This window comes from Macrotis lagotis, chromosome 5 (assembly GCF_037893015.1).
Source record: "Macrotis lagotis isolate mMagLag1 chromosome 5, bilby.v1.9.chrom.fasta, whole genome shotgun sequence".
NCBI lineage: Eukaryota > Metazoa > Chordata > Mammalia > Peramelemorphia > Peramelidae > Macrotis > Macrotis lagotis.
The window spans coordinates 262,858,875-262,885,814 of record NC_133662.1 but is presented as its reverse complement, the minus strand read 5'-3'; the positions used below and the strand labels follow the sequence as shown (position 1 = coordinate 262,885,814).

Below are 26,940 nucleotides of genomic sequence, written 5' to 3'. Positions count from 1 at the left end.
GAGGTCAAAGATTTTATTGTTTTATGGGCATTTCCCACCACAGGAATCTAAGAGATGAAATATCCAAAGCATCTGGAATCCTATCCCAGGAGGGGGAGTGGCTGAGCAGCCGAGGGTTGGGCATGATTAATGCGGGGGAACAACCGAGGCCCTTTTGTTAATGAAGGTTCCAGGCTACACGTTGTTAGCATATTAAATGATGGAGGAAATCATGCAAAGTCAAAGACAAGGACACATTTTATATCGCCCCAACCCAAGGCCAAGGGCTGGGGGTGGGGGTGGGGGGTAAGGAGGAAGAGGAAGGTGAGAGGGAGGAGGGAAAAGGAGAATTCCTAAAATCCAGGAGGAGGCTGGGGATAAATGGCCCAGCTCATACCTTTCCAACCCCCCACCCCTACCCCATCTCTAATTCTGGAGAAGCTATCAGCCCTAACCTGTCACACCTGAAGTAAGGTTCAGTGCTTTGGATTTGGGGGCCCCAGCACCTGGGGTCCAAGTTCCCTCTGCCCCCTTTGTCCAGCCACAACTGGACCAAATTGACTCCCAGGATTAGATCCTCATTCTAAGTCTGAGGTCAAATGGCTGATTCCAACCCTGAAATGGATTCAGAAGAGGCTCTGCCCCTTCACAGGCTCCTCCCTAACCCCAGTGGTGACCCCCCACCCTCTCCACCCTGCGTGCCACTCCCTGACCAACCTAGGAATGCCAATCCTTTGCTTCCTGCACCAAGGGGCCCTTCCCCCAGAGCCTCATTCCAAGGCTATGCCCACCTGTCTGCTACCATGGACAGCAGCATGGGTAACCTTGGACTTGGGTGACTGGCCCCACTTCTTTTGGGGGGAGGGGGAGTTCTGTTATACAGACAGATTGTACTCACCTGGTGCTCCATGCTTCCCCTTCCCTGAGAACAACCTATCCTCCCTCCCTCCCCCCCCCCCACCCATTGGGCACTGGGAAGAAATGTGCTGGGGCATCAGCCTAACCTTGTGCTTTTTATCCAGGCCCCTGTTGTGAATCCTCTGCTCCCCACCCCCCAAGATAGCCAAGGCCTTCCCATTACTTCCAAGAAGAAAGTGGATAACCTACAGTGTTGACCCCTTGGAGCCATGAGAAGTACACTGGCTTCAGAATTAGAAGACCTGAGTTCAAATTCCAGTTTGACTGAGCTACCCTGGGCCAGCCTTCTCTACTCTCAGTTTCTCCAACTGTAAAATTAGGAGGTTGGATTAAATGACTTCTCATTCTAGCTCGATAACGATCTCCTAAATCTAGCTTGACCATCCCATGATCCCTCCTCATCTCCAACCATTGAAACTCAAAGCATGAGTCCCATTGAACTTTTGTTTCCAAGACACCCAATAAATGTAATCCCAAGATAAATATTATCCCCCCGCCCCAGCCTCCAATCTATAGTCAGGCACTGCTAAGAGAGACAGGGGAGGTAGAGGGGGAGCCAGGGGGGCTACAGCTCTGAACGGGGGAAGAGGGGGAGGCAAAGAAAAGTCGGGAAAAGGACAAAATCTAAAGGAAAGTTTTCACAGGTAGATGCAAAGCGGGGACCCAAGAAGGAAGAGAAGGAAGAAGGGAAGAATCAAGGGGTAGAGGCCCGCAGTGGGGAAGGAGAGAGGAGAGGGGTCTTCTACTGCTCGCAGATCACCGTCTCCACCACAAACGTGTTCTCAAAGTGTCGGATGGAGTGGCATTTTCCGGTGCTCCGTTTGTTGATACCTGAAGAGAACACACACACAAAGTCCGATGAGAGACAATGTTGGCTCAATGATCCCCAACAGGCACGGTTGCCTTGGAACCTGGAGACAAGGGGACCGAGGTCTCTCAGTGCCAAAGGAGATGGAGGCTGAAGGCCAGTGGTGATGACAAGGGCTGGGTCAACCAATCTGGGGCCCTGGAACCTGGCCATCCATTTTCCCATCCCCAAGAACTTGAAAGAAATGTGTAGAAGCAACATGCGTTGGTACCGTCTTCGTTTTCACAGTGGATAATTAAACTAGGAAAAGTTCAAGGCGCTGGGACGTCATCCAGGGAGGGATGGCATAAAGGCAAGCATCTCGCTCTCCCTGGCCTCCTCTGCCCCAGAGGCAGGTGGGATCTTGGATCAGACAAGGGGCAAGACGGCAGCTTCATGAATCTAACAACTCTCTTTGTCCCTTCTGGTTTATCATAAGTCTCCTATGTGGAAAGTAGTTAGGGACAGTAGGTGGAGTGAATTTGGTGTCATTATGTGAAACCTTACTCTGTTTGACCTTAAAGCAAACTAACCCTCTTGAGGTCTCAGTTTCCCCACCTGTAAAATGAGGGATTGAACTCCATGGCCTCTAAAGTCTCTTCTAGTCTTGGGTTAGACCATAACCAACCCCTCCATTGCAAAAAGCGAACTGGCTCTTTGCTTCTTCGTGTATTAAGGCACTTTAGTGCCCCAGTTGAAGCAAGAGCTTCCCTGTGTGATGTTGGGTGGTGAGATTAAGGGGAAAACCTAGATTGGCCCTCAGTGGCAGTGGCAGGGCGGACCCCTGAGACTGTCAGACAAAGGCTGGCACTATCTCTTACGTCTCCTCGTGGTGCGGCGCCGCAGCCTGTAGGTCTCTTTGCCGCTACACAGGCGGTGGATAAAGGATCCCAGCTGCTGCATGTCACTGACGTGTTCGGTGACGATCATCTCCTCCTGGATGATGTAAGTCTGGGGCAGGTAGGTCCCCTTCTGAAACAACAGGGGGCGCACACAAGCGTCAGTCCACCAAACCAGGCTCCCAAATGGGACACTGAGTTCAATTCAATTCATTTTAATAAACAATATCTCCTGGCCAAAACATGATTCCCTGCCCTCCAGAAGCTTGCATTCTATGTGAACCCAACCAAGTCAATATGAAGTATCTCCAAGTTCTGGGAGGGGAGAGGAAGAGTATGAGCCTCAGGGAAAATTGAAAGAAACTTCATGTAGAAGATGACATTTGAAGTGAGACCTGAGTAGAAGCAGAAGTGGGGAAACCTGGTCCTGAATGACCACAGCCCAAGCTAAGGGTGGGAGGTGTGTCCAGAGAACAGTCAAAGGATGGGTCTGGCTGGAGTGTGGAGGTCCGAGGGGAAGTGATGGGATTAACATCAGGTGGGGAGGGCTTGAATGCCCAAGCAGGAATTTGTATTTTATTGAAACAAAAGGGAGACTATTGAGGCTTCTTAGAGGCCTGGCAGCAGAGAGGGGCAGGGGAGGGGGTCTGCACCCACCTTCACATTCACCAGCAGTTCCAGGAGGTTCCTTGGGGGCATCACAATGGTGGTATTGAGCTCAATGACATAACACTTGTCCAATGCAATATCATGGTAGGCAGTCAGGCCCTGGAACCAGGAAAAAGTCAGCCCCTGGTGAGGGGCTCTGAACCCAGCCCAGCCGGTCACCCACCATACCCCATCCTGCCCAGCTTGGATGTTATAGCCCCCCAATCTCTCCTGAATCCCTGTCAGCCACTCCACTAGGGAATGGGCCATTGTCATCTCTTTCCACCTCCTTCAGATTCGCAAGTCAAAGACTATGGGTGAATGGAGGTGAGAAGAATTCACTCTTCCACCCCCATGCCTTGCCTGGTTACTGCCTAAGAACATTCTATTGGAGACTTGGGAACACAGAGGAAAAAAACTTGGGATCAAACCAACCCCTCCCCACTCCCATGCTCATGGCTTGTGTCATTTTGGACAAGTCACTTGATCTCACTAAGCCTGGATTTCCCCATCTGTAAAATGGGCTGAGCTCCATTTCTAAGATCCCATCAACCTCCCTCAGTTTGTTCACATGCAAAAACAAAGGAGTGACACCAGGGGCCCCAGGATCCTCTGATTCTCTCCACTTCCCATCTCTCTCTGCAACGCTGTGACCACACAGCACCCATCTCACAGAGGCTCACATGAGATCATGTCTCTAAGGAAACTCAGAAACCAGCAGCCCTCATTGTAAATGTCAGCTCTACCAAGGAAGCATTTTAAAAATGCATGAAAGGAAGTAAAAGGCAGCTCAGGAGACCACAGACAAGCAGGGCGATGTGGTTGGTGCCACCACATTTAATTTAATACACTTTGGAAAGAAATAGGCCATAGAAGACAGATTCATCATTTCATACACAACCCTTTTGTCTTACTGTTTTGTGTGTGAAAATATTCATGTTTGTGAATTATTTACTAGTTTATAAAAAACTTAGAAAGAAATATCTCTTATTATCAGTATGGATAATCAGTATGGTTAATCATTATTGATCCAACTCCTCTGGTTTTACAGATAAGAGAAATTACTTAGGACAACAGAATCAGAGCCATAGCAGGAAAGGGCCCCTGGCCAGTCATCTCATTGTCCAGATCAGCAAACTGAGGCTCAGAGAAGTTCATACAGACACTAATGACTGGTCTTTTTATTATACTGCATGGTCATTCACTATTTTTCTATGGAGAAAAACTATGGCACAAAAATAGACTCTCCAAAAGCTGAACCAAAATGGCAAGATTTCATTGTATCTTAAAGCTACAGGAACATCATTAATCTTATTGGAACATAACCATCGATACGCATTGCTTTGTCTGATTCTATCCCATATGGATCCCATCTAAAGAATTCCACTCCTGATGTCCATGCTTCAGGGATGGCTCTCTAAGAATGAGAAGGGCTTGAGTGATGATGGAGTGTGTCGCCAGACTGGCCAGAATGGGATCACCTACCTCCCTACATATGAAGGTCTCTACCTACCAGGCAGAACCTTCAAGACCTGCCCCACCACACCCTTACCCGCTGGAAGTCATGAATGATGTCGGCCGGATCACCACCCCCAAACTGGGGCACGGGGATGTTGATATGTTCATAATCCTCCTTGATGTAAATCTCCACATTCTCCTGAAGCTCCAGACGACTGTGAAAGGGGGAAGAGAGCGAGTCCTCGTAGACGACCCCGCAGTGAAATACATTCTCCCGAGGCCGGTGTGAGATCTTAGAAGAGATCAGGAGGATCAAAATGGAGTTAGGAACGGGGATAAGTCTGGTCCATTACACTCCACCAATGCTTGCTGGCTGTCCATCGTCATCACCATTTTACAGGCGATCTAAATGGCGGCTCACAGGGGATGATTTACCAACCCAAGGTCAACAGGCAATACCAGAAGAGAAACCAGGTCCTCTAACTTTACATAGGGGTGCTCTTTCCATTGTAGGGTTCCCAAAGCTGTGGAAGTTAGAGTACCCCCTCTTCCCAACCCTTTAGTCATCTGTGAAGTCTTCCTTCTTGGTCTTTGTCCTTTGGGCTTTAGAGGGCTCATCTTCATAACCTGCTCATGTGGGTCCATTCCCAACTCCCCCCCCCCTGTCCTCTGGGTCTCTATTCAAAGAGAGAAGGGAAAACCCAGGGCTGGGGGCTGAAGTCTTCAAGGAGGAAGTCTGAAGGGGAAGAACTGTCTGAGTCATGTCTGGCTTATGGGAAATGGGGAATGAATGAGAGGTAGCAAAGCTGGGGACGCCAGTCCCAATGTGACCTGCTCAGGATTGACCTCAGTGTAGAAAAGGAGAACAATAAGCCAGGAAGCCGCTAAGCTTGGCAAAGTTCCCGCCGAGAAGCGGGGGGTTCACACTACACGGGGCAGGGGGAGCTCCTTGGGCTTCACATCCTTCTTGTACATTCATTTGAGTCAACTGCAACTCACAGAGGCTTGGGCCTCACATGGCCCCTATTTCTCAAGTTTGAAATGACACACTTGGGGGAAGTCCCCAGAACCAGGCTAGGTGTCTGAGACCACCCTTTGCCCTTTACCCCCACCCAAGCTCTCAGCACCCAAAGACCTTGGTAATGAGTCAGACAGAGAGCTGCTCTCTAAGCTACACAACAGGGGCGGCCCTGGAGGCCTCTAGTCAATATAAGTCTGGAATTGGGGAAATGGACAAAATCTGAGTCTCTCCTTTTAGAGGTGGGGGTGCATGGGGGGGGCATTTTTTCCTATTGTTTAGATCAGTTTTGCTGATTTTCCTTCTCTTCTGCCTCCCCCCCCCCTTAAATATACTTTATATGGAATGACCAGAGACAGAAAGAGGAGACATAAGGGGATATTTAGTCATTTCTAAAAATGTAAGCTCTTTCCAAGTGGGGATGGGAGATGCTTCATACTTCCTTTTTTTTTTTTTGCAAGGCAATGGGGTTAAGTGGCTTGTAGGTGCTCACTGCACCACCTAGCCACCCCCAAACTTAACTTTCAATCGAGGAGGTCTCCGATGGACAGTGGCAGCTGAATTGTCATTTGAAGAGAACTAGGGATTCCAGGAGGTAGAAAGGAGGAGGAAGGTCATTCATGCCAGATGTGGGGAGGGAATGCCTTAGGCAGAGGTATGAAGGTGGCAGATGGGACGTCCTTCAGAGGGAACCTTGGGCAGGCCACCTTGACCAAAGATGAGAAGAGCTGAAGTAATTATGAAGTGCTAGGACTCAGATTGTGAAAGGTTTTCAGTGCTAAGTTGAGGACTTTCTATTCTATCCTGGAGGAAGCAGGAAGCCACTGACCATTCTGAGCAGAGGGCTGGCAAACTCAGAGATCTGTTTTATGAATGTCAATTTGTAGTGGATGTTGGGGTGGAGTGGGGAATGAGGCCCACTCACCTGAGGTATCAAGTAGTGCCTGTACATGTAGACAGAGGCAAAGAGGAGGCCCAGGAGGAGGACAATGCCCGTGGTCAGGGTGAACATGCTGCTGATCAAATTCCTTCGGGCTGCTGTAGTGCCTGGGGGCAGCCCATCCTCCTGGGAAAAAAGGGGGGGAAATGGTGTTAGCCTCCAGACAGTAACATGATCCCCTCCCCAGCCTCCAAGAGGTCAATGGCTAAGGATCAGGAATCGAGGGAAATTGTGAAGTCAGGGGGCAGAGGTTCCAATCCTGACTCTGATGCTCTTAACTCTGACCTGGGGGACTTGAGGCTAGTTAAAGCTCTTGGCTTCCTCATCTGTATAATGGGCATAAATAATAGCCTCTGCTTCACAGGATCAAAATATAGAATATAGAATACCACAAAGCTTGACGTACTCTATGGGCTACTAGGTGATGCCAAAAACCACTGGGTCTGAAATTGGAAAGACTCATCTTTCTGAGTTCAAATCCAGCCGCAGACACTCATTATCTGTGTAACCCTGGAGAAGTCACTTCACTTGATTTGCCTCAGTTTCCTTATCTTCAAATGAAGTAAAGGAGGAATTGGCAAACCACTTCAATATCTGTGCCAAAAAAATACCTCATGAAGAGAGGGACTGAACAACTACAAAAGCCTTCCACACACACACACACACACACACACACACACACACACAAAGAGTCCTTTACCTCTCCAAGGACAATTAGAGGTTGTTGAGTCAGGATTCATTGAATCATAGTAATCAACCTCTCTCATTGTATATATCTTGTTGGGGAGAGTTCCTAACTGAGAGCTTCAGAGATCTCCCCTGGGCAGGTTCTGGTCGATATCTTCATCAATATTTTGGACAAGGCAAAAGGGGAAATGATACACTGGATGAGGGAGTCAAAATAGTAGTTTCTGAAAAATGTAAATCAAAGTAAGAGCCCACTGAGTGACAATGTTAAGATTAAGAGACCTGTCTCCTAAACCTCCATCCATTAGGATGCTGGCCTTTCGTCCACTGTACAGATCAGCTGCCTCCTGCATTCCTGGTAAAGGTACCTTCAGTGAGACAGACCTGGGAGCTAACTCCATATTTTCATTTTCCTGAGATGGAAACTGAGGGAAGAGAGGAAGTCATTTGACCAGGGTCACCTAGGCAGAGATCATCTGGCCCAGCCCCCTCCTTGAGATGAGTCAGTCTCATGACTTTCCAAGATCACACAGTAAGGGGCAGAGCCACAATTCTCTTCCCCACGGCCATGCCTCAAAGATCCCTGGGGTGGAAGTCTGTCCAATAGACCCCAGTAGGTAGGGATCATCCCTTCCACTCCTCCACTTGTCACAGCATTGAGCATTTGGAGGACAGACTTTCTGATCCAGATCAAAGAGCTCAGGGGCGGCGATCTCCCCAGCTCCAATACGCTGGAATATCTGAGATATTGCTATGGGTGAAAAACAGGGAAATAACTCAAGGACATTCCTGCTTCCTGGCTGCCAGCCATTGCCAGGGGCCTCTGGCAGCTGTGGCATCCTAGACTCCCATCCCCAAGGCAACAGCCTTAGAGAAACCCTTCTCCCTTCCCTCTCTCCTCTTCCCCTCCCCTCCCTATCCTGCAAAGATTACAGCTTGGCTTCCCATCAGGGTAGCACAGGAAGCAAAGAGCCAGGAGCCTGGGAGGGTGAGGAGGCATCAAGCAAGGCAAAATCCTTCCTTGTCTCCCTCTCTGAGACTCTGCCCTTTGCGACCCTGGCATCCTGTTGTCTGAGGCTGTCAGAACATGATCATGGTAGGTCATGCTTGGAGCCGGGAAGGAAGGCGCTCTAACTCATATATGACCCCTCTGAACCCCAGAGTCTTTCAAAGGAAGGGATTGGGCTCAATGATCTCAATGCCCCCTGCCCTTCCAGCCCTGACACCCTGGTCCTCCCAGCCAATTACCTGATTTGTCCATTGTTTCACTCTACCTGGGTCCCAGGGGCAACCTCAGAGCTGAGGCTGCCAATGACCTTGGGGAGCAGGACAGCAATGGTCATTGCATAGCTATCGAGGAGGGTAATACCCCCAGCTGAACGGGTCTTGTCTGGAAGTGGGGTGCTGAGACTTGGCCCCCAAAGAGCAAATGCTCCCTAACAGCTCAGGACAGAAGGATAGGGGCGGAAAAACCCCCACAGCTCAACGCAGCAAACTCCTGGCTCCTGCCCCAGTGAGGAAGGGACCATCATTCCGGTCCTTATCCCCCTACCCCCACCCCCTCACTCCTCTAGCTCTGCTGCACAGATGGAGGCAGAGGGCGAGGGAGTCAGTTGAGTGGATGCTGAACTAGATGGGGGAGAGACTCATCAATCAGCTCTGGCAACAGCTCAGGTCAATGTGAGAAGGGCTTCGCCAAGAAGGCAGCCCAGTCAGAGGAGAGAAGGGGAGTTGTTGAAACATGGTTCTGAAGGCAGAAAGGGCACAACCTGGCAACAGACTGTGTATGGGGGAGGAGTGGGAGGAGTCTGAGTCTTATCAAATGGATCCTAAAATTCAGACTTCAATAATCCAAACCAGCTGCTCTCCTACCATAATCCCAATAAGAGGTTTAAGAGGCTTCATGGATGTGTATACACATACACATGTATGCAAAGACATACACAGAAACTGAGACTCCATGGACAGTCTTTACAATTCACACAAAGGAAGATTCCAGAATCCCAGAAATGTGAGAGTTGGGAAAGTCTTTGGGTGCCATCCAACGCCTAGGGGAAGAGAGCTACAACTCAAAGGAACCTGAAAGGCCTTTTAGATTAAACCTATTTCCCATAGAAGGAAACTGAGTCCCAGAGAGGGGAATACCTCATCACACAGTAGTCGTTGGTAGAGTAAGGATTTGAACCCAGACCTGCTCATTCCACTTTTCCCCCCTTCCTTTATGCTGCTATTGCCCCAAGACAACAAGTTCCCCTAGCCATGGCTTGAATATCAGTGAGGAAGAACCTATCCCACTCTGGGACAGTTCTCATCATCAGGTTTTACTGGTCTGGAGCCTAAGTCTCCTTTGGTATCTTACTCCAGAGCTCCCAAATCCTAACTTTCGGAGTCCCCCTCAACAAGAAGACCCTTGGAGTATCGGGACACAGTTGTTCTGCACCTCCCTCTGGCTACCATGCCCTGGTTCCTCCAAAGGGGTGAGCCTGCATCCTCTGCCATCTTGGTTGCTGCTCTCTGGGAATCCCCAAATCCAAGATGGAACTCAATATTCCTTACGGTCTGACCAAGGCAGAATAGAAAGAGATCTGGTTTCTGGAAGCTGTGCCTCTCAATAAAATCTTGGGTTTTCCCTTCCCCTCCTGGGTCTCTAAGTTTCCTCGTCTCTAAAATAAGGGATCTGGGCCATTTGATCTGCCCACTCAAGAGTCTACAATCCTATGTCCCTTTAGTGGACATTTCTCACTTTTGATTTATAGCTATTTAAGGGACAATAAACTTCTCTAAAGAGGCCAAGGCCTAGGTGTGGTCCCTCCCTGCCCCACAGCAGGATTGCACAGCATAGGCCCAAACAGTCCTGCTGCCCAAGTCCCCCGAGTGGGCACCCAGGCTAGGACCTGGGAGGTTTGTGAGCTTCAGAGAAACAAATGGTCCTGGGTCCAAGATTCCTTATGAAATGCTAAATCAACATGAGCTCTCAGAAAGAGAAAGTAGGAGAAAGAACTCAGTTCATTTCAACTCAAATTTATAGGGTTACAAAAGAGCATCATCCACTGACATTCCACTGAAAGAAATGTGAACCCAGATACCAAGTATTTTCAGAGTGAACCCAAAGTACAGATCTTCTGACATCAGAAGAAAAGAGACCTTTAAAGCCCTTCCCCATTTGGCCATCAAGGTCTTTCTGGACTGGTGACTTCCCATCCGTCATACTCAAGTGGCCAAACATGTGGCCCTGAGTTATGGACACTCTTACTGCCTACTCCCCCATCTCCACCCAAATTACTTTGTATTTCTTCATCCACGGATTCTTAGCTAGGCGGAATGGATAAAGTACTAGGCCTGAAGTCAGAGGATCTGAGTTCAAATTTGGCCTCAAATACTTACTAGCTCACCTAACCACTTTGCCTCAGTTTCTTCATCTATAAAATGAATTGGAGAAGGAAATGGTAAACCACTCCAGTATCTTTGCCAAGAAAACTCCAAATGGGGTCATGATGAGTTGGACACAGCTGAAACAACAGTATAACAACAACAAAATCCAACAACATTCTTAACTAGTAAAACGTAAGCACCTTGAGGACAGGTTTCATTCTTTGTCTCTCCAGCACCTGGCACAAGTAGGCAATTTGAATACATATTGAGTAGCTCAATAAATGTGTTGCTTTGTTTCTATAAATTAATTTTAGGATGGCTTACAAATGATCATTTATCCTGAATCAGTTAAGTGTGAGATACAAGGCAAAGCATGGACTGGAAGAAGAAATGAGAAAGCACTCGCCACCCCCATTCACTGTCTATATTTTCAAATTGTTTCAATATGTGGGTCATTTTTCTCATTTTTCCCCCTATTCCTTTTTCTTTTTTTTTCTATTTTTTTGGGAGGGGGGTTGCAAGGCAATGGGGTTAAGTGACTTGTCCAAGGTCATACAGCTAGACTACTATTAAGTGTCTGAGGTCAAATTTGAACTCAGGTCCTCCTAACTCCAGGGCCAGTACTCTATTCACTGTGCCACCTAGCTGTCCCCATTGCTTTTTCTTTAAAAAAATCTTTGTTATAAGGCATGATTGTGGAAAGGGGAAGGAGAGGGCTATGGGAAAAAGTGAAACAAAATAAAAAATGCTTCCATAAAAATTTTACTTTTAAAAGATTAAGTTATGGGTGATTAAGACAAATAAAGCCACAGTCTTTTTATTGATTTAACCAGGAGCAAGGTGGGAAGAGGGAATAGAGGCGGAGCTGGGTTTGATGCAAAGAAAACTGTAACAGTCTGAAGGGATTAGCAAAGACGAATGAGCTGCCTTGAGAAATAGTGGATTTCCTTTATCTTGGACTCTTCATCTCCTTCACCCCCACTGTATTATCACAAAGAATCAGCCACTTCCTTTTTGCAGCATCTCTTCCTTCTGCCCTCCCCACACTCCTTCCTTCTCCCTTCTTGCTTGGATAGCTGCCATAGCCTCCTCACTGAGCTCCATGAAGAAGTTGGATGACAAAATGCTGTAAATGTCATAAAAGGATTTTTTAAGCTCGAAGTCTCACTAGGTGGTCACTGGGCTCCTTTCCAACTCTGAGATTTCTTGGTTCTATAACTAGCTATATACTCAGATCTAGATTGAGAGAAGCCAGGTCTCTGGACTGGGAGCCTGTCCTAAGCCTCCAGGCCTGGCTGCTGAGAGATAGACAGCTGCTGTCAGACACAATAGGGACCTGTAACAGAGATGGAGATGGGAAGCAAGAGGTGCAGTCAAGCCTGCCTCCCGCCCCCATTAAAGAAGTCTTTAAACATCACTGGCAAGAAAGACTCCAGAAAATTATCTGTTCCCCCTACAAAGCAGAAAGGTTCAGAGCAATTGTTAAAAGACTAGTAAGCATTTTTGGGTTCCAATTTGAAAGATAGAAAAATATCGCATCCAGTTGCCAAGGCAACCCATCTCCCTGCTCAGAGTGCCCCAACTCCACCTTTGTGCTGATTATATAAGCAAAAACCTCCCAAGCTTAGCACAGCTGAAACTTCTCTCCTCTGGCCCTTTCCATCTCATCCAAGAGTGAAATTACTCAAATGAAATGATTTAGCAATGCTGGGGCCCGAGAGGTCCGGTAAGCGACATGCTGAATCACCCCATCAACTCACCAGAGCCCCACGGCCCAGGGAGAGACAGCACCTGCTAGAGTCAGCAGTTCTGCCACAATATCCAAATTAACTCTAGGCTAATTAAGCTGTAATTGGTTGCTATACAACAGGAGGCATGCCTTGGCAACCAGCCTTCCCTACTGCCAGTGGCCTTTGGGGGCCTGGGGAGCAGAGGGGTGATCGCATCGTTTTCAGCACCATGGCCAGGGCATTAAAAAAGGCAGGAAAGGGTGGTAAGGAGGATCAGAGCTCTCAATATATCGACAAATCAAAACCTACCAAGGCAAACACAAAGGGATTAGACTCAACTCCAGTCCCCATAAGGAAGTAGACCCTCAAGGACGTTGCTCCCTTTCACCTTTCAAAGAAAGACTTTATATCCCATAGTCATCCATGAAATTACTGGATGAGAGGGAACATGACCAGACCAAAATGCTTGTGGGAAGGAAACCCACAAGTGAGCTTCAAACTCAAGAAAAATCCAAAGGGTGAACTGGCAGCAGGAAGTAAAGGCCAGACAAAGAGAAGCTGCTGATGACCCAAGAGGTGAGAGCAGAGTGGGAAGAGAACCAAATCTAATGGCATCTCAGTTTCCTAGATGTGGGATCATCCTAGGCAAGACTTTTCACCTCTGAATTTGTGAAATCAGGGTCAAAACAAATACCCCATCCCATTCCCATAGTTCTCCCCCATAGGGCTGTGGGAGCCAAAGGGATCCTCTATAAACTATAAAGAGCTACATGAAGGGCTATCAGCAGGAATTATTTATTTGAGCTTTTATTGATTTTATGGAATGGGGGAGGGGGTGTTTAGAATCCATGGTGTCCAGTCCTCTCATGTTAAAGATGAGATGTGAGGTACAGGAAGATAAGAGTCATTTGTCCAGGGGTCAGAAAGTATTTGAATCTTACCTCTCATGGTTTCATTTCCTCCCCCCAACCCCAAACTAGGCAAGTCATCTCTTTTGACCCTGCCAAAAATGAGAGAAAGAAAAAAAGCAGTTCAAAATGCAATCACCATAACTAAGTCAGCCATGTTCCACACCGATATGGAGGGAGCTCAGCAAAGAAGGAAGGGGATGGGTAGGGGGTGGCGGTAGTAGTGGCACCAACATTCATGCTCACCACCATGACCATTATCTCTAGTCTGACGACATCTTCAGCAAGCAGGGTTCCATTTCAGGAGTCCCATTTTAGAAACACATTGCTAAACTGAGAAGGAAGACCTAAACTGATGGAGCCCCATCTCTTATTCCTATTGGCTTCATAATCCTAAGCAAGTCATCTCACTTTCCAACGCCCCAAGCAACTCTCAGACTTGTGAATGAATTTCTTCTATGTACTAGTAGGAGTTTTTCACACCAGGGATCACACAGTCACACTCCCCCCACACCCCAAACTGCTAAATTGCATCACAGAGAACAACCAGTAGAGACGGGGGAAGGGAAGAGCTGCAGCAGGATGTCCAACCAAGCCACACAAGTGTCAGTTAAGGGACTCGGTCCTGAGAGCTAACTTTTGGAGGGCTGCCAGATAGAGGAAGTATTGGACATTTTGCTTGGCCCAAGAGAAAAGAACTGAAATCAGTCAGTAGCTGGAAATTAAAAGACTCATTTTCCATTCCAAATGGAGGCAAGTTTGCTAATCAAGAGCAGTCCCCAAAAGGAGGCTGAAGGATCATCGTCGTCTAGGGGCTTCCTTCTTGTGGATAGGTTGGGTGGCTTAGCCAATTGTTCCATATTCTAACCAAGTTAATTAAGTTAGGTGGTCTCTGAGGTTTCTTCCAGCTCGGCTCAATGACCTTGAGCAAATCACATCCACCTGGGTCAATGTGTTTAGGTATCTTCAGTTGTGTCCAACTCTTCTTCTGGTGGATAATTACAGCCCTTCACCTCTCCTATGTTCCAGTCAAATGGACCTCCTTTCTGTTTCCTAGGAGCAGTAGAGAGTGTCAGACCTGTAGTCAGGGAGACCCAAGTTCAAATCTGGCTCCAGACACATCCTAGTTTTTTCTACTAGTCACTCTGCCTGACTTAGTTTCCTCATCGGTAGAATGGGGATAATTATGGCCCCTAGCTCCCGAGATTTGGGAAAATCAAATGAGACATTCATTGTAAAATGTTTAGTGTGTGCTAAGTATTATATAAATGTTAGCCATCATTACTATTTCCTGCCATGACCTTGTCCTCATGTCTAGAGTGCTCTGCCTGTTGGGGTCCCTAGCTACACTGAAGACCTAGCGAGAAGGATCAGCCGGGGAGGTGCCCTCTCCTTCCTTCTCCCCTCCCCGGCTGATCCTTCTTGGCCCGCCCCATCCCATTCCCTTTGCATTATATAGGGATTAGCTGTCCCCCCAAATAGACTTCTGGAGGCAGGGAAGCTTGTCCATCAGAGTAGCCAGGCACTCATGACCAAGAAGCACCCAACCATTGCTTACCAAGGACCCACCGTGTGCTGGCTACTGATACTAAGAATACAAGACCAAAGCAAGAAAAAGAAGAAACCAGCTCTGCTCTCAGAGAGCTCCTTTCCTGGAGGTGTTTTTAAAAAGGCATTGAACTGCATTTTATTTCTGGTTTGGTGGTTTGGGGGCAAGGCAATGGGGTTAGGTGACTTGCCCAAGGTCACAGAGCTAGGTCATTATTAAGTGTCCGAGGCTGGGTCTGAACTCCTGACTCCAGGGCCCGTGTTCTATCCCCTGTGCCACCTAGCTACTCCATGCATTTTATTTCTAAAGAACAGGCAGCAGAAAAGGCCCAGAGAATGTATGAACAAATGAACAAATGAATGAATGAGTGAGTGAATGAGTGAATGAATGGATGAAGTGGCATGCTCTGAACATAGAAATTTAAAAAATTGGGAGAGAAAACCCATGATCTTCAATTTGGGACAGGTTAGAAACAAAAAATGGTCCTATTAGTATGAGACATAGGTAGGCTCCCCCCTCACTAGTGGGGCGGGGGGCTTCTGAGGCCCAGCAGAGGCAGAGCCTGGGCAGGGCCAAGCGCTCAGGGTTCTGAACCCTCCAGCCTTATGGTCCCAGCCCAAGTTCCCCTTCCCAGAAGCCCAGGGCTCCACTCTCCAGGGACACAGGCCTCCACTGTCTAGTCTACAAGGAGACTCCAAGGATGGACTTCAAATGAGGCCTTGGCATGGGGGCTCCGAGCTCTGACACCCTACAACCCTCTGGGTTTGAAAGACAAAGACAGGGGCTGCTGGCTGCAGGAAGTGGGAGCCAGCAAGGCCAGATCTGAGAGCTAGCCTCAGTGCAGGGGAAGAAAAGGAAGAGGGGGCAGGGAGAGGAAGAGAGCCAAGGCGCTCCTATGGTTGCCAGAATGCTGATGGGTATCCGAGGAGGCCTCTGAATCATTGCAAGGGAAAAACAGGCTGATCTGCTGCTCAAGGGAGGGAAAACTGCTCCCCACCTGCAAAGGGCTCCCCCTTTCAGACCCTCAAATCGACAGGCAATGGAAAAGCCAGAGACACGGTGGCAGGAAGGAAAAGGTCCCTGGCTCCGTGGGTCTGTCTCTCCCACACACAAAATGAGGCTGTCTCTGTGATTCTCCCTCTGTCACACACACACACACACACACACACACACACACACACACACACACACAGACACACACACACACAGACACACACACACACACACACACACACACACACTGATCTGTGTGAGTCTCTCACTTGAAGCCCCAGGAGGAGCTGACCTCACTGCCTCCAGCATCTGATGACCGGCGCCTCTGGGAGTCCCTCTTTCCCCATAAGGCCGTGAGGAAGGGGAAGGCGGGGAAACCTCAGCTCCCAGACAAGAGCAATTCAGCAAAGGGTGGCAGGTGCCTAGAATGTGCCAGGATGCTTCCTGGCCACCACGAGCACACAAGCCGGGGAGGCGCCTTGGCTGCCAAGCCAGGGACTCATCTTACTGAATCCACCAAGGAGGCACTGAGCCAAGAGCCGAGCAGGAGACCAGAGAGCAGGAAAAAAATCATTTTAATGAAGTCTTTCAGGCAAAAATGAGGCACTTTTCTAAAAGCTCATCTTAGAAAAGATTTAGACAGGATTTGTTGGAATGATGCAGGCAAGAGGGGCTCTGGGAACAGAGGGAGGGACTTGGCAGATCCAGACCGAGCAAAACACCCAATAGGTCTTCCTTTAGTGAGCCCCCAAATGCAAAGAGACAGTCGGGGCAGAAGGCCCGGGGAGCCCTCGGTGGCTGGGGGGGTGGGAGGATAATGTCTAAGCTTGCAGGAGGCTGCTTCCTCCTTTAGAGGTGAAGCTCCTCTGAGGACGCCGTGGGGTCTTTTGTCCTTGTATCACCAGGGCTGAGCCCAAGACTTAAGAGAGTTAGGAATGTTTCTTGCTGGACTGGTGGAAGCCGAGTGGCCACCTGGAACTCAAAGCCCCAAACGGAGGGGAAAATATGCTTCAAATGGCTCCAGCTCCCAGCAAGCCATGGAATCTGGAAGAACTGGGCTGGAAAGGGTGCTCTGCGGACTCCCCAGGCAAGGGGCAGTAGAATCCACCCCCTCCGCCCTAATCCCCCAACCCCATCTTCTTTCCTCCTTTCTCCCTTCCCAATGCTACCTTCTTCCCCCTAGTTTGCCCCCCCCCCCCCATCACTCACTACAGGGTCCTAAGAGACCAAATTAAAAGTGAAGCAGTTAACTCAGATTTCAGAGGAAGAGGCTGGGCCAGAGCTGGGCAAGCACAGAGGGGTGCCCCTAATCAAAAGCTAGTGACATCTGCAGCACCAGGAAATGGGGAGAAAATTACAGGGCTTAGAAAATGACTGTATTTAAGGAGTTTCTTTCTACTGGCACCACCATCACCCCAACACGCAAGCACACGCAAGCACACGCGCGCACACGCACACACACACACACACACAGTCCCTTAGAAAGGTAGAAAAGCCACAGGGGGAAGGTTAAGGATAAAGAAATAAAAGTGGCGGGGTGGCTAGGTGGCTAGGTGGCGCAGTGGATAAAGCATTGGCCCTGGAGTCAGGAGTACCTGGGTTCAAATCTGACCTCAAACACTTAATAATGACCTAGCTGTGTGGCCGTGGGCAAGCCACTTAACCCCATTTGCCTTGCAAAAAAAACAAAAAAAAAAACCCTAAGCAGTCCTTGGAATGGACAAGATAAGGTGAGACGGCCAGAAGTAGACAAAAATCAAACATCGGACCCTTCCTCCTAATGCTCGCTATGGGAACCACCCTAGGACCCCCCCGGGGTCAAGGACCTCAGAGAAACTTGGCCATGTGGAAGCTCACTCTGCTTGGTGTGTGAAGGCCAAGGGTGGCCTCTGGTGGGGCCAAGGTTGACCCTTACTGTGGGACCTCCAGAGCAAGACACCCAAGGCCTGGCAGCCTAATCTCCCTAGTGCTCAACTCAAAGGATTAATTAAGCACCAAAGTCAGTGCTGTCTTTCACTTTCAGATGCAGAAAACAGGGCCAGGAGTTTGACTGACACACACAAGGTCACAAAGGTAATAAATGCATACTGGATTCAAACTCAGGTCTTTTGACTCCAAGTCCAGCAATCCACCTACCCCTGGGGTTGCTGATGGTGACACCCATGACTTTCCTTTAGCAACCAGATCCCCCTACAACAAGCCCATTGAGAGAGGGGTGCTTTATGTGGTGAGAAAGGGCACAGCACACAGGGAGGACATCAATGTCAAAGAGAGGGAGGAGCCAAAATAAAGAATAAAGACTGAGGCAGGCCTTGAATGCCAACCTCATTTTATTCTTGAGGCAGTGGTGATCACGTCTCGGAGAGACCATTCCCTCAGTGTCCCTCTAGCTTTCTCCCTGAAGCATCTCTCTGACCCTGGGGTCCCTTCTCCACTGGTGAGTTCCTCCTAGAACCCCAGCTCCACTGAAGAAGGATCCAGTCTGCTTTCCTCCCTCCGTGCTGACCACTTCTGCCCCCTCCCCTCACTATTCGGCTGGCACCTTGGACGCCCTCCCCCTCCTCAGTCCACACAACTGTGGGGGCCAGCCCCTCCAGTGCATGCCAGAGACAGGGCCCGACAGGGTCAGTCTGCTGACAGGCCAGAATGAAGCAGAAAACAATTGGAGTGATCCTTGAATGGCCCATAGTCCTTTGGGCTAATTTGCTGAGGTGACAAAGAAGCCAGGCAGACCCCCTGGGCCCCAGGCACGGGATTAGTGATGGGTCCAGAGCATTAGGTTGGAGGAGGCTTTGGAGCGCAGAGCCAGACTCCAACTGGAACAAAGATGTCCCCAAGCAGCCCAGGTGAGCTCAGAAGAGGAGGTTCCGAGAGAGAAGCAGGGAAACCTTCCACCACTCAACCCCCTCCCCCACCAAGGTTCTAGCGCATGACCTTGGACCAGGCTATATGAAAGAGGCTCCAGGAAATGAGACGTGCCCCGACCCAGACCTGGGGGGCGCCATGTCTCAGGAGCTCACCTGGAACATCCTTATTTAGTACACAGTAAGTGCCTAATAGTTGCTTTATCATTCAGTCATTCCTACAAACACACTATTGCTCTACTCTTGCCCATGGCCGGGAGAGTGAGGAGGAAGGCCCCTGGGCTTCAGGGTTCGGCATCCAGCTGCTAAGTAACCGTGTGACCATAGCTAAGTCCATTCTCCTTTCAGTTTCCTCCCTTAAAATTGAGAAGACGGCTTAGTTGACTCTGATCCTGGAACCTACAACCCTCCTATAAGGGACAAAAGGGCTCTATCTGAACCGGGGCGGGGGGGGGGGGTGAATTCCAGCTTGCTTCTTAGGGTCAGTAGATGAGTCCCTTCCTTCTGGGTCTCAGTTTCTTGCTCTGTAAAATGGAGGGGCTGGGAGCCTGGAACCAGTGACGCTCTGCCTGGCTCAGCCCAGGCAACTCAAATTGAGGACAGAAACCCTCCCCAGTGGCCAGGCCATGACCGAGCCGACCAGACCTCCAAGAGGTCAGAGTGGACCAGATATCACTCGCAATCACAACTTAACTCCAGTCAGTCAGTACTTATAGAGAAATGCCGAGCAAAATAGGGATGGCTCCCAAAGCACAATATTGCCCTATTGCCATGGAAGGAGGCCTGTTGCCCTCAGAGAATAGCACAGAGGGCACCTCTCCTCTGCCCCTATTGTTGGTTGGCATCTGCATGGGCAGGTGGGTGGCTTAGACCCACTACAAGCTGTTCCCTAGATCCTAAAGTTTCAAACATGACTTCTGGTCAAAGAGCTGACTAGTAGGAGGCTGCCCCCCATCTCCAAGGGGCCAAGGCTGTAAGGGAGTCGAGACACTGGAAACCAAGAGGTTTTCTGGGTTGTCTGAGAAGGGGTGAGGAAGGAGAGGCAGGGATCTGGGAAGCTATGCTAGTGCAAGCAAGTGGTTAGGAAGGAGGCCAAGCTCTGTCTCTGGGGGGCAGGGGCCAAACCAATCAAACCTGCCAAGTTCCAGACACCTGGGGTGATCAGGTAACAGCACCTGCCCCCCAAGAGTGAGGGGAGAAAGACAAAAGAGAAATATCCCCGCCCTCTCCCACCAAGGGCTTGCATTCTCCATGACCATGGCTAGAACTTGGAAACGTTCTAAAATAGGACCCCAAAGGATACAGAAAAAGAGAACAGTCCCAGTTCTCCAAGGCGCCATGAACCCCAAGACAAGACCATGCCAGCCCTCTCCTAGAAAGGGCTAATATTCCCAAGCTCCCAAGCAGGATCTAGAAAAGAAAGCAACCACTAAGTAGCCCCAGGTCCCAAGGGACACTTTAAAGGAAAGATTCAAGGGGCTTCAGATGGGTTCAAGACACTAATGGAGGAACAGTCACAGCCCCCCCGCCCCCAGTCATCACGAGGACCTTAGCTGGGGCAGTCTGGGTCTCCAGGCGGCTCATCTGCGGCTTCCGTGATTTTTTCTTTCACATTAAGAGTCAGAGAAATGGTGGGCCTCCCTTCCACCCCCACCTGTGACAATTAAAGGCTGTACCACCCATAGAGGGAATGGAGCCTCAGTTCACTTAACAGGTCAACGCTAATTTTCACAGAAGTTCAAAGAGATATTTTGTCTTTCTCACATTCTATTGTTAAATGGAAAATTCTTTTGTTGTTTTTTTTTTTCAGGCAGAATCAGCCAGTCAAGATGGTCCAGACTTGACTGAATGTTTTTCAGTAAATTCCTTTTAATTTTCCATTCCTGAGTTTTTGCTTCTGAATCAAGGCAAAAGTCCAAACAAAGGACTTCCCATTTAATACCGTTTCCTACCTCTATGCCTTTATCTGAGCCATGCCTCGGCCCAGGGATGCCCTCCCTTCCTTTGATCTCTAGCTCTCTCCAGAGGCTATTGTATACATCACTTCTTGCTTGAAGTCTAATTGTACCTCTGGGCTAGTGTCTTCTGCCTTTCCTTCCCCTTCCCTCCTACTTGCTCCCCCCCCCCAAATTACTTAGCTTTTGTGTAAACTTATATGTGAATAGGAGGCACCTAGGTGGCACAGTGGATAGAACATCGGACCTGAAGACAGGAAGACCTGAGTTCAAATCCAGTCTCAGACTTTTACTCTCTATGTGACCCTGTGCAAGTCACTTCACTCCATTTGCCTCAGTTTCCTCATTTGTAATGAGAAAGAAATAGCAAACAGCTCCAGGATCTTTGCCCCCAAAAAACCCCAAAGGGGTCACAGAGAGTCTGACAGGAACGACAACAACAAAACCCCCACAACAACCTCGGTGCCCAAGTTGCCTCTGATAGAATGTAAACTGCCTATGAGCAGAGGCTGGTTCTTTTGTCTTCGTATTCCTAGGTCTTCGCAGGAGGATAGAGTTATGGGAAATGGATGTTTGCTAATCCATCAATAGGTAAAATGAAGACAACAGTCTTGGTGTTTCTTGGCAAAGACAATGGAGTGGTTTACCATTTCCTACTCCATTTGACAGATAAGGAAACTTGAGGCAAACAAGGTGAAGCGACTTGTCCAAGGTCACACAGCTAGTGAGCATAGGAGGCTGGATTTGAACTCAGAGAGATGAGTTTTCCCAGCTTTAGGCCCAACATCTTATGCTCTAGGGTGTCACCCAGCTGCCCAATAGCTAGAGTAGCCACCCCAAAGGCTGGTGAAGCAAGTGAAATGTCTTACATAAAACTCTTTGAAGATCTTATGGCTCTGCATAAATGTCCGTTATTACTGGTCAAGCCAAGAGGCCAACTGCGCCAGACAAGAGGGGGCGAGGAGGAGGCAAAGCTGTCTGATACAGAAAGACCTGGCTTCACACCCTGCCCAGACTCTGACCACAAGCTAGCTGTGCAATCCGAGAGAAATCACCTAGTTCAGATCACCCTAAGCTCCAGGTGCTACATCACTTTGGCTTTTGTGGCCTCAGTTTCCTCATCTGTAATATCAGGGGCTTAAGCTCCATCATCCCTAGGGTCCCTGTTAGATCCACAGCCTCCTAATTGTGCCAGTGGCTGCTCTGGTTCACAGATGGGCAAGGAGAAAACCCCCACTGATGAGATCCCTAAGCTTGTGGCCCTCATGGAAGGAACTGAGGAAAGACTCACTATTTTGAAACCCCAGAGTAAGACCCTCTGGGGCCCCCTCCAGCTCTGGATTCTGGGACACTTTCTCTCTTTGTCTTCTCTCTCTTTGCCCCTTGCGGTGGAGCACTGGGAGATAAGGAGTTGAACAAGCCAATCCTGCCACTGTGAGCCAATCCCCAGAACGAAGGCCCCAGCGGGTAGCGGCCTCCTCCCCTCCTCCTCTCATCATTGCTTGGCTGTTTCTCCTGGAGAAGAAAGGCTGCCAGCTCTGCTCTCGGGGTGTAGGAGGCTTCCACCAACACTCAAAACCAACCAGCCCTCTCTAGAACAATCCCGATGGCTCTATTGGCTCCCCCTTCCTTGTGCTTCTAGCCCAGCCAGGGTCCAGAGGCCAGACTCAGCTGTGTCCCCAGCCGGGCCAGGCTGCAGGGAACCCTCCTCTGTTCTTGAATTACTATTTAGTGATTCCTGTGCAGAATTTGAGCTGTGCCTATCATTGTCCCTGCAGACCCTCTAAGGATGGGAAGGGGGGAGAGGTCCAGATCTGAGAAAACTGCAGCATTGCCCCACACAGTGGGCTTCCTATTCACCGTGGAATGATTCAGCCCCCCTCCTCCAGTCTGCCTCCCTCCATTATTACAGCTTTGATTGGGGGGGGGTGCATCTCAGCTCGATGTCAGATGCCGTCGATGCTAGTTCTAGAGGCCTAACCTGCCCAGTCCGTCTGTGACCGTCCCTCCCAACCACGTCCCATCATTCCTTTTCCCAAACTCAATGAGCCATGCAAACGATAACTTCCTGGTGCCCAGCCCTACATCTTTGCCCATATACCCCAGCCATGGAAGACACCCCTTCCTCACTTCTGGGAACAGTGACAGCAACAATAATTACAAGAACTGGGCTTTGGGGTCTGAAAAGCACTTTTGTAGATTTTGCCGTTGCTCCTCCAGACATCGTTTAAAGTTAGCTGCTTATTATCCCCAAGTAAGATAGGAGACCACTGAGTCTGAAAGAGGAGAAGGGCTTGCCTTGGGTCAGGGTCTGAGGCAGGGTCCCCTGTCTCCCAGTTCAGCATTCCAGCCAATAATCCCAACCTCTGAGGGTCATGGTTTAGTTCATGGCCCCCTCCTCTGCCCAATAGGCAATCCTTCCTGAGTCTTGGTTCTGGGGAGACAGTGGGGGATGGGGTGGGGGAGGGTGGCACTGTCTATCTGGAGAAACTGGAGAATCTAGACTCAACCTTGGCTTGGCCACTGCATCACTTAACTTGTCTGGGGCTCAGTGTTCCCATCTGTAAAATGAGGTAGTTGGAGTAAATGACCGCAAAGATCTCTTCTGGCTCTTGAATCTTTGATTCCATGGCAATGGGCTCTCTCTCCTTAAATTTCATTCTCTATCTCGGTAGAATGAAGGGGCCTGAAGGGCAGGGACTTTTTATCTCTATCCCCAGAGCAGCCCAGCTCCTGGTACAGTTAGTTGGCCTTCGGTCTCAAAGAGGACGGTGCCAACCAAGTGGTTGTGGCCTGACTTGCATAATTATGTCTATTATTGTGAGGGATATGTGTGCAGAGACGTCCATCTCCCTTCCCTTTTCCAGAACCATTCCACCCCTTGGTCTGACTTGATAGGAAACAGGGCTATTGGGGGTGGTCTTGGATAATGCGGGAGTCTCTTGGTCTTTGAATTGGTTTCTCCTCCTGGATCAGTGAGGCCTGTTATCTCACCAACAACACCAGCCAAGTACCAGCCTGTGGTTGTGGGCCACAGAATGCCTCAATCTGATATATTCAAACCTGTCTCTAGATGGACTAATCCTCAGGGTGGCTTTTCCTCTTAGAACTCCCACTTTCAACCATACTGCTCACCCCCCCCAACCCAAAGACTTTGGTTTCCTGGAAGCCGCCTGGTAGCTCATGGGAATGATGCCGCCAGATCGCTAGTTGGTGATAGGGAGGGGTGCAAGGGATCCAATCCCCACAGCTGAGGCCAACAGCCTCTGGCGCACAGTAGGTGCCTTGCTGATAGTTGTTGGATTGGATATAATGAGACACAGATGGCCTAAAAATGAACAGAAGGAAGGGAAGGAAACCAGAGTAGAAATGGCTCCTTTCCATTTGTCAGTGCATTCTGTCGATACTTAGTCTCCCTAGAAATAAGCTTAATGGAGCTGGTGTCTCGAAAGAACACAGCCTCCTTTTATTGGGGGTGATAGCAGCAATCTGTCTGCGGTGTGAACAAAGGCCCCCATTGGGGGAGACACATACACACACATACACATACTACATATATATGTATATATATATACATATCCTGTATATATATATATATATATATATATATATATGTAAACACATTGGGAGAGATACACACATTCACACACAAATACACAGACACACTGTATATAATCATATGCACATCATATATATATATGCATATATATATAAACACACTGGGAGAGAGATACACACATATGCACATGGGGGAGATACATATACACGCACATACACACACACACACACACACAACCTACACAATTGCAGAAAGGTAGTAGAGACCAAATCAGCCTGGACATAGGTATTGAAGCTGGCTATGTAAACAGGTCCAAAGCAGGGTTTCTGGAAATTCCAGAACAACATTAAGGAAGAGAATCAGGGTATCCCTGGAGATCCTGACCATTTGAGGTTCACCTGGGGTACAACCTTGACCTTAAAGAGCTGAACCTGATCTGAAACCAGCAAGACCACTGATGTCAGGATTCAATCCAGAGGTGTCTGGATATCTCTAGTCCCCTGGGAATAGGAAGTTGGATCCATCAGGCTCGATCAGCTAAGTTGGGAGCAAAAAATGATCAGAGAAATGATGACAATTCAGGTCCTGGTGCTGTCTCCACTGTGCTGTAGGACTTCTGAGACCCTAGGTGGTCCCTTCCTCTGCTACCAAATCTCCACTCCTTCCAGCACCTGGGAGTGAGCCCTTTGAAGAAGACTTTTCTGTCTGCTCCCCAGGGAAGGGAAGGGGAGGAGGGCCAAGTTGACCAGCCCCAGGGCCACTAGGGCCCATCAGGACAGCTGGTGTGCCAGGCCTGCCTGCTGCTCTGAATTCAAGGTTTGCCAGTTATTACTGGCTAAGTCCCGAAGCAGTTGGTGGAATGGTAAATGGCATCATTGGGCTTTGGGGGAAGGAGATGGCTTGGCAGGGCTGGGAAGATCAGTGGAAAGAGTCCACGGGGGGGGGGGGGCTGTGGTTGGAGTTGGGATTGGGGGTTTTGGCTCTTTCCCCCAGAAGTCTCCTTCCTCCCTGAACCATCCCTCCAGATTCAGATGGAGATAGAAACTTCTCCTCCACCACCACCCCCCCCACTACTTGGGGAGAAGAGGAGGGAGAGGAGGAAACGGGGAGATAAAGCCAGTCCCTGAAGAGACATTTATTGTAAGACTTTCTGTGAATTTGGGGGAGCAATAGGGGAAAAACTGAACCCCCTATTAAAATTTTGACAGACTACTCCTCATCCTTACGAAAAGAAGCCGCAAGAGGCCGAGGGTGGACTGGGTGATGGCAGTAAGGGGGCACAAGGGAGAGCTGGCAGGTCAGTCTGCACACACCTGATCCTGCTAAGACAGCCCCCCAGTTACCACTCCAGCGGCAGCACCGAACTTCGGATCAGTCCGCCTTACATAAGCCTCCCCCTCCCCCTAGGCTGCTCTCTTCCTCCGTCCCCCCTTCTCTGCTCCCCGGCTCCGCTCACTCCCCACGACTGAAGAGGGGCTACACCCCCCCCGGGCAGGGAAGAAAACCGACCTCGGGGGTGCTGCACCCCACCCCCACCCCTCCATGGGCCCCCCAGGAGCCAGACTGCTTTGTACCCCCCTTCTCTCCCCCTAAATCGGGGCCGGATGGGCTGTTTCCCCAGGGCTCTGTCCCAGCAAAGGCTCTAATTGCCCCCCCCCCGACTCCGGCTCCAGTGGGGCTGGAGGAGGGGGCTTTCTCCAGGCCTACCCCCCCCAGCTCCCCCAGCTCCGGCGCCCCGAGAGGGAGAGATCCCCCACGGCCGACTGCGTGAGGGGGCGCCCCTCCCTTGGACAGCCCGGGGGCTCGGGGGGTGGCATCCTTCTGGCTCACCAGGGTCTGCGGCAGGAGGATTTCCGAGTTGGCCCCATCCCCGGGCGCCTCCTTGTCGGTCTTGAGGCCGGGCACCGGCGGCTGGAAGCTGATCTTCACCATGGCCCCGGCGCGGCCGGCGCGGGCACGGGCACGGGCAGGGGCACGATCGCGGGCACCGGCGCCCCTCGGAGCAGCCTCCCCAGCCCAGCCCGCGGCTTCGGCTCTGGCCCCGACCACGGCACACCGGAAGCTTGGGAGGGGGGTCCCCCTCCTCTTCTCCCTCTCGCCCCGCCCCGCCCCGCCTTTCCCACCCACCCCCCGCTTCCCCCGGAGCAGATGCTGGCAGGGCGCCTGGTGCCCTCCCCCCTGCCTCCCCCGGAGGGCCACCGCCCCCAGCGGACCCCGGCCTCGGCCCCTCTCCTCTCTCTCCTCCCGCTCCCCCTGGTCCCCTGCCGCCCCCCACCCTCTTTGTCTCCCCTCTGCCCTCCTCCCTCCCATCGCCCCGCCCTCTGCTTCCATCTTTGGGCCACAGGCTCTTAGAGACTCCCCAGCATCGAAGCCCGGACCTCAGAGGCCGCGTAGTCAAGGGTTCTAATCCTGCCTCATGAGGGTGGGGGGCGGGGGCGCCCCCCCCCACAGGCCTTGGACAAGTCACTGCCCTCTCTTTCCAGGCTGTAGACATGAAGCAACCTTTGGCCAGGCCGTGAGAGGGGGAGGTTGGAGAGCAGGCTGCACAGCGGGTGCCCCCCTCCCGCAGGTCTCTGACCCGGGATGCCAACAGCCCCGGGGACAGGCTGGAGTCAGACAGGCCCGAGGCACCTGCTGCCCGCGCAGCCCTGGCCAAGCGACTGGACTTCTCTGAAT

At 50.2% G+C, this 26,940-nt stretch overlaps 1 protein-coding gene across 1 annotated transcript; it reads right to left on the bottom strand.

Annotated features, from left to right (window-relative positions):
• ITM2C (integral membrane protein 2C) lies at nt 1–26,215 on the bottom strand. Its single transcript, XM_074189682.1, has 6 exons — nt 26,095–26,215; nt 6,633–6,773; nt 4,784–4,981; nt 3,241–3,351; nt 2,566–2,716; nt 1–1,728 (listed from the first exon to the last, which is right to left on the bottom strand). Exons 1-6 carry the CDS (start codon nt 26,194–26,196, stop codon nt 1,640–1,642), a joined length of 792 nt encoding a protein of 263 aa, XP_074045783.1. The 5' UTR covers nt 26,197–26,215; the 3' UTR covers nt 1–1,639.
• Between the last annotated feature and the right edge of the window lie 725 nt (nt 26,216–26,940).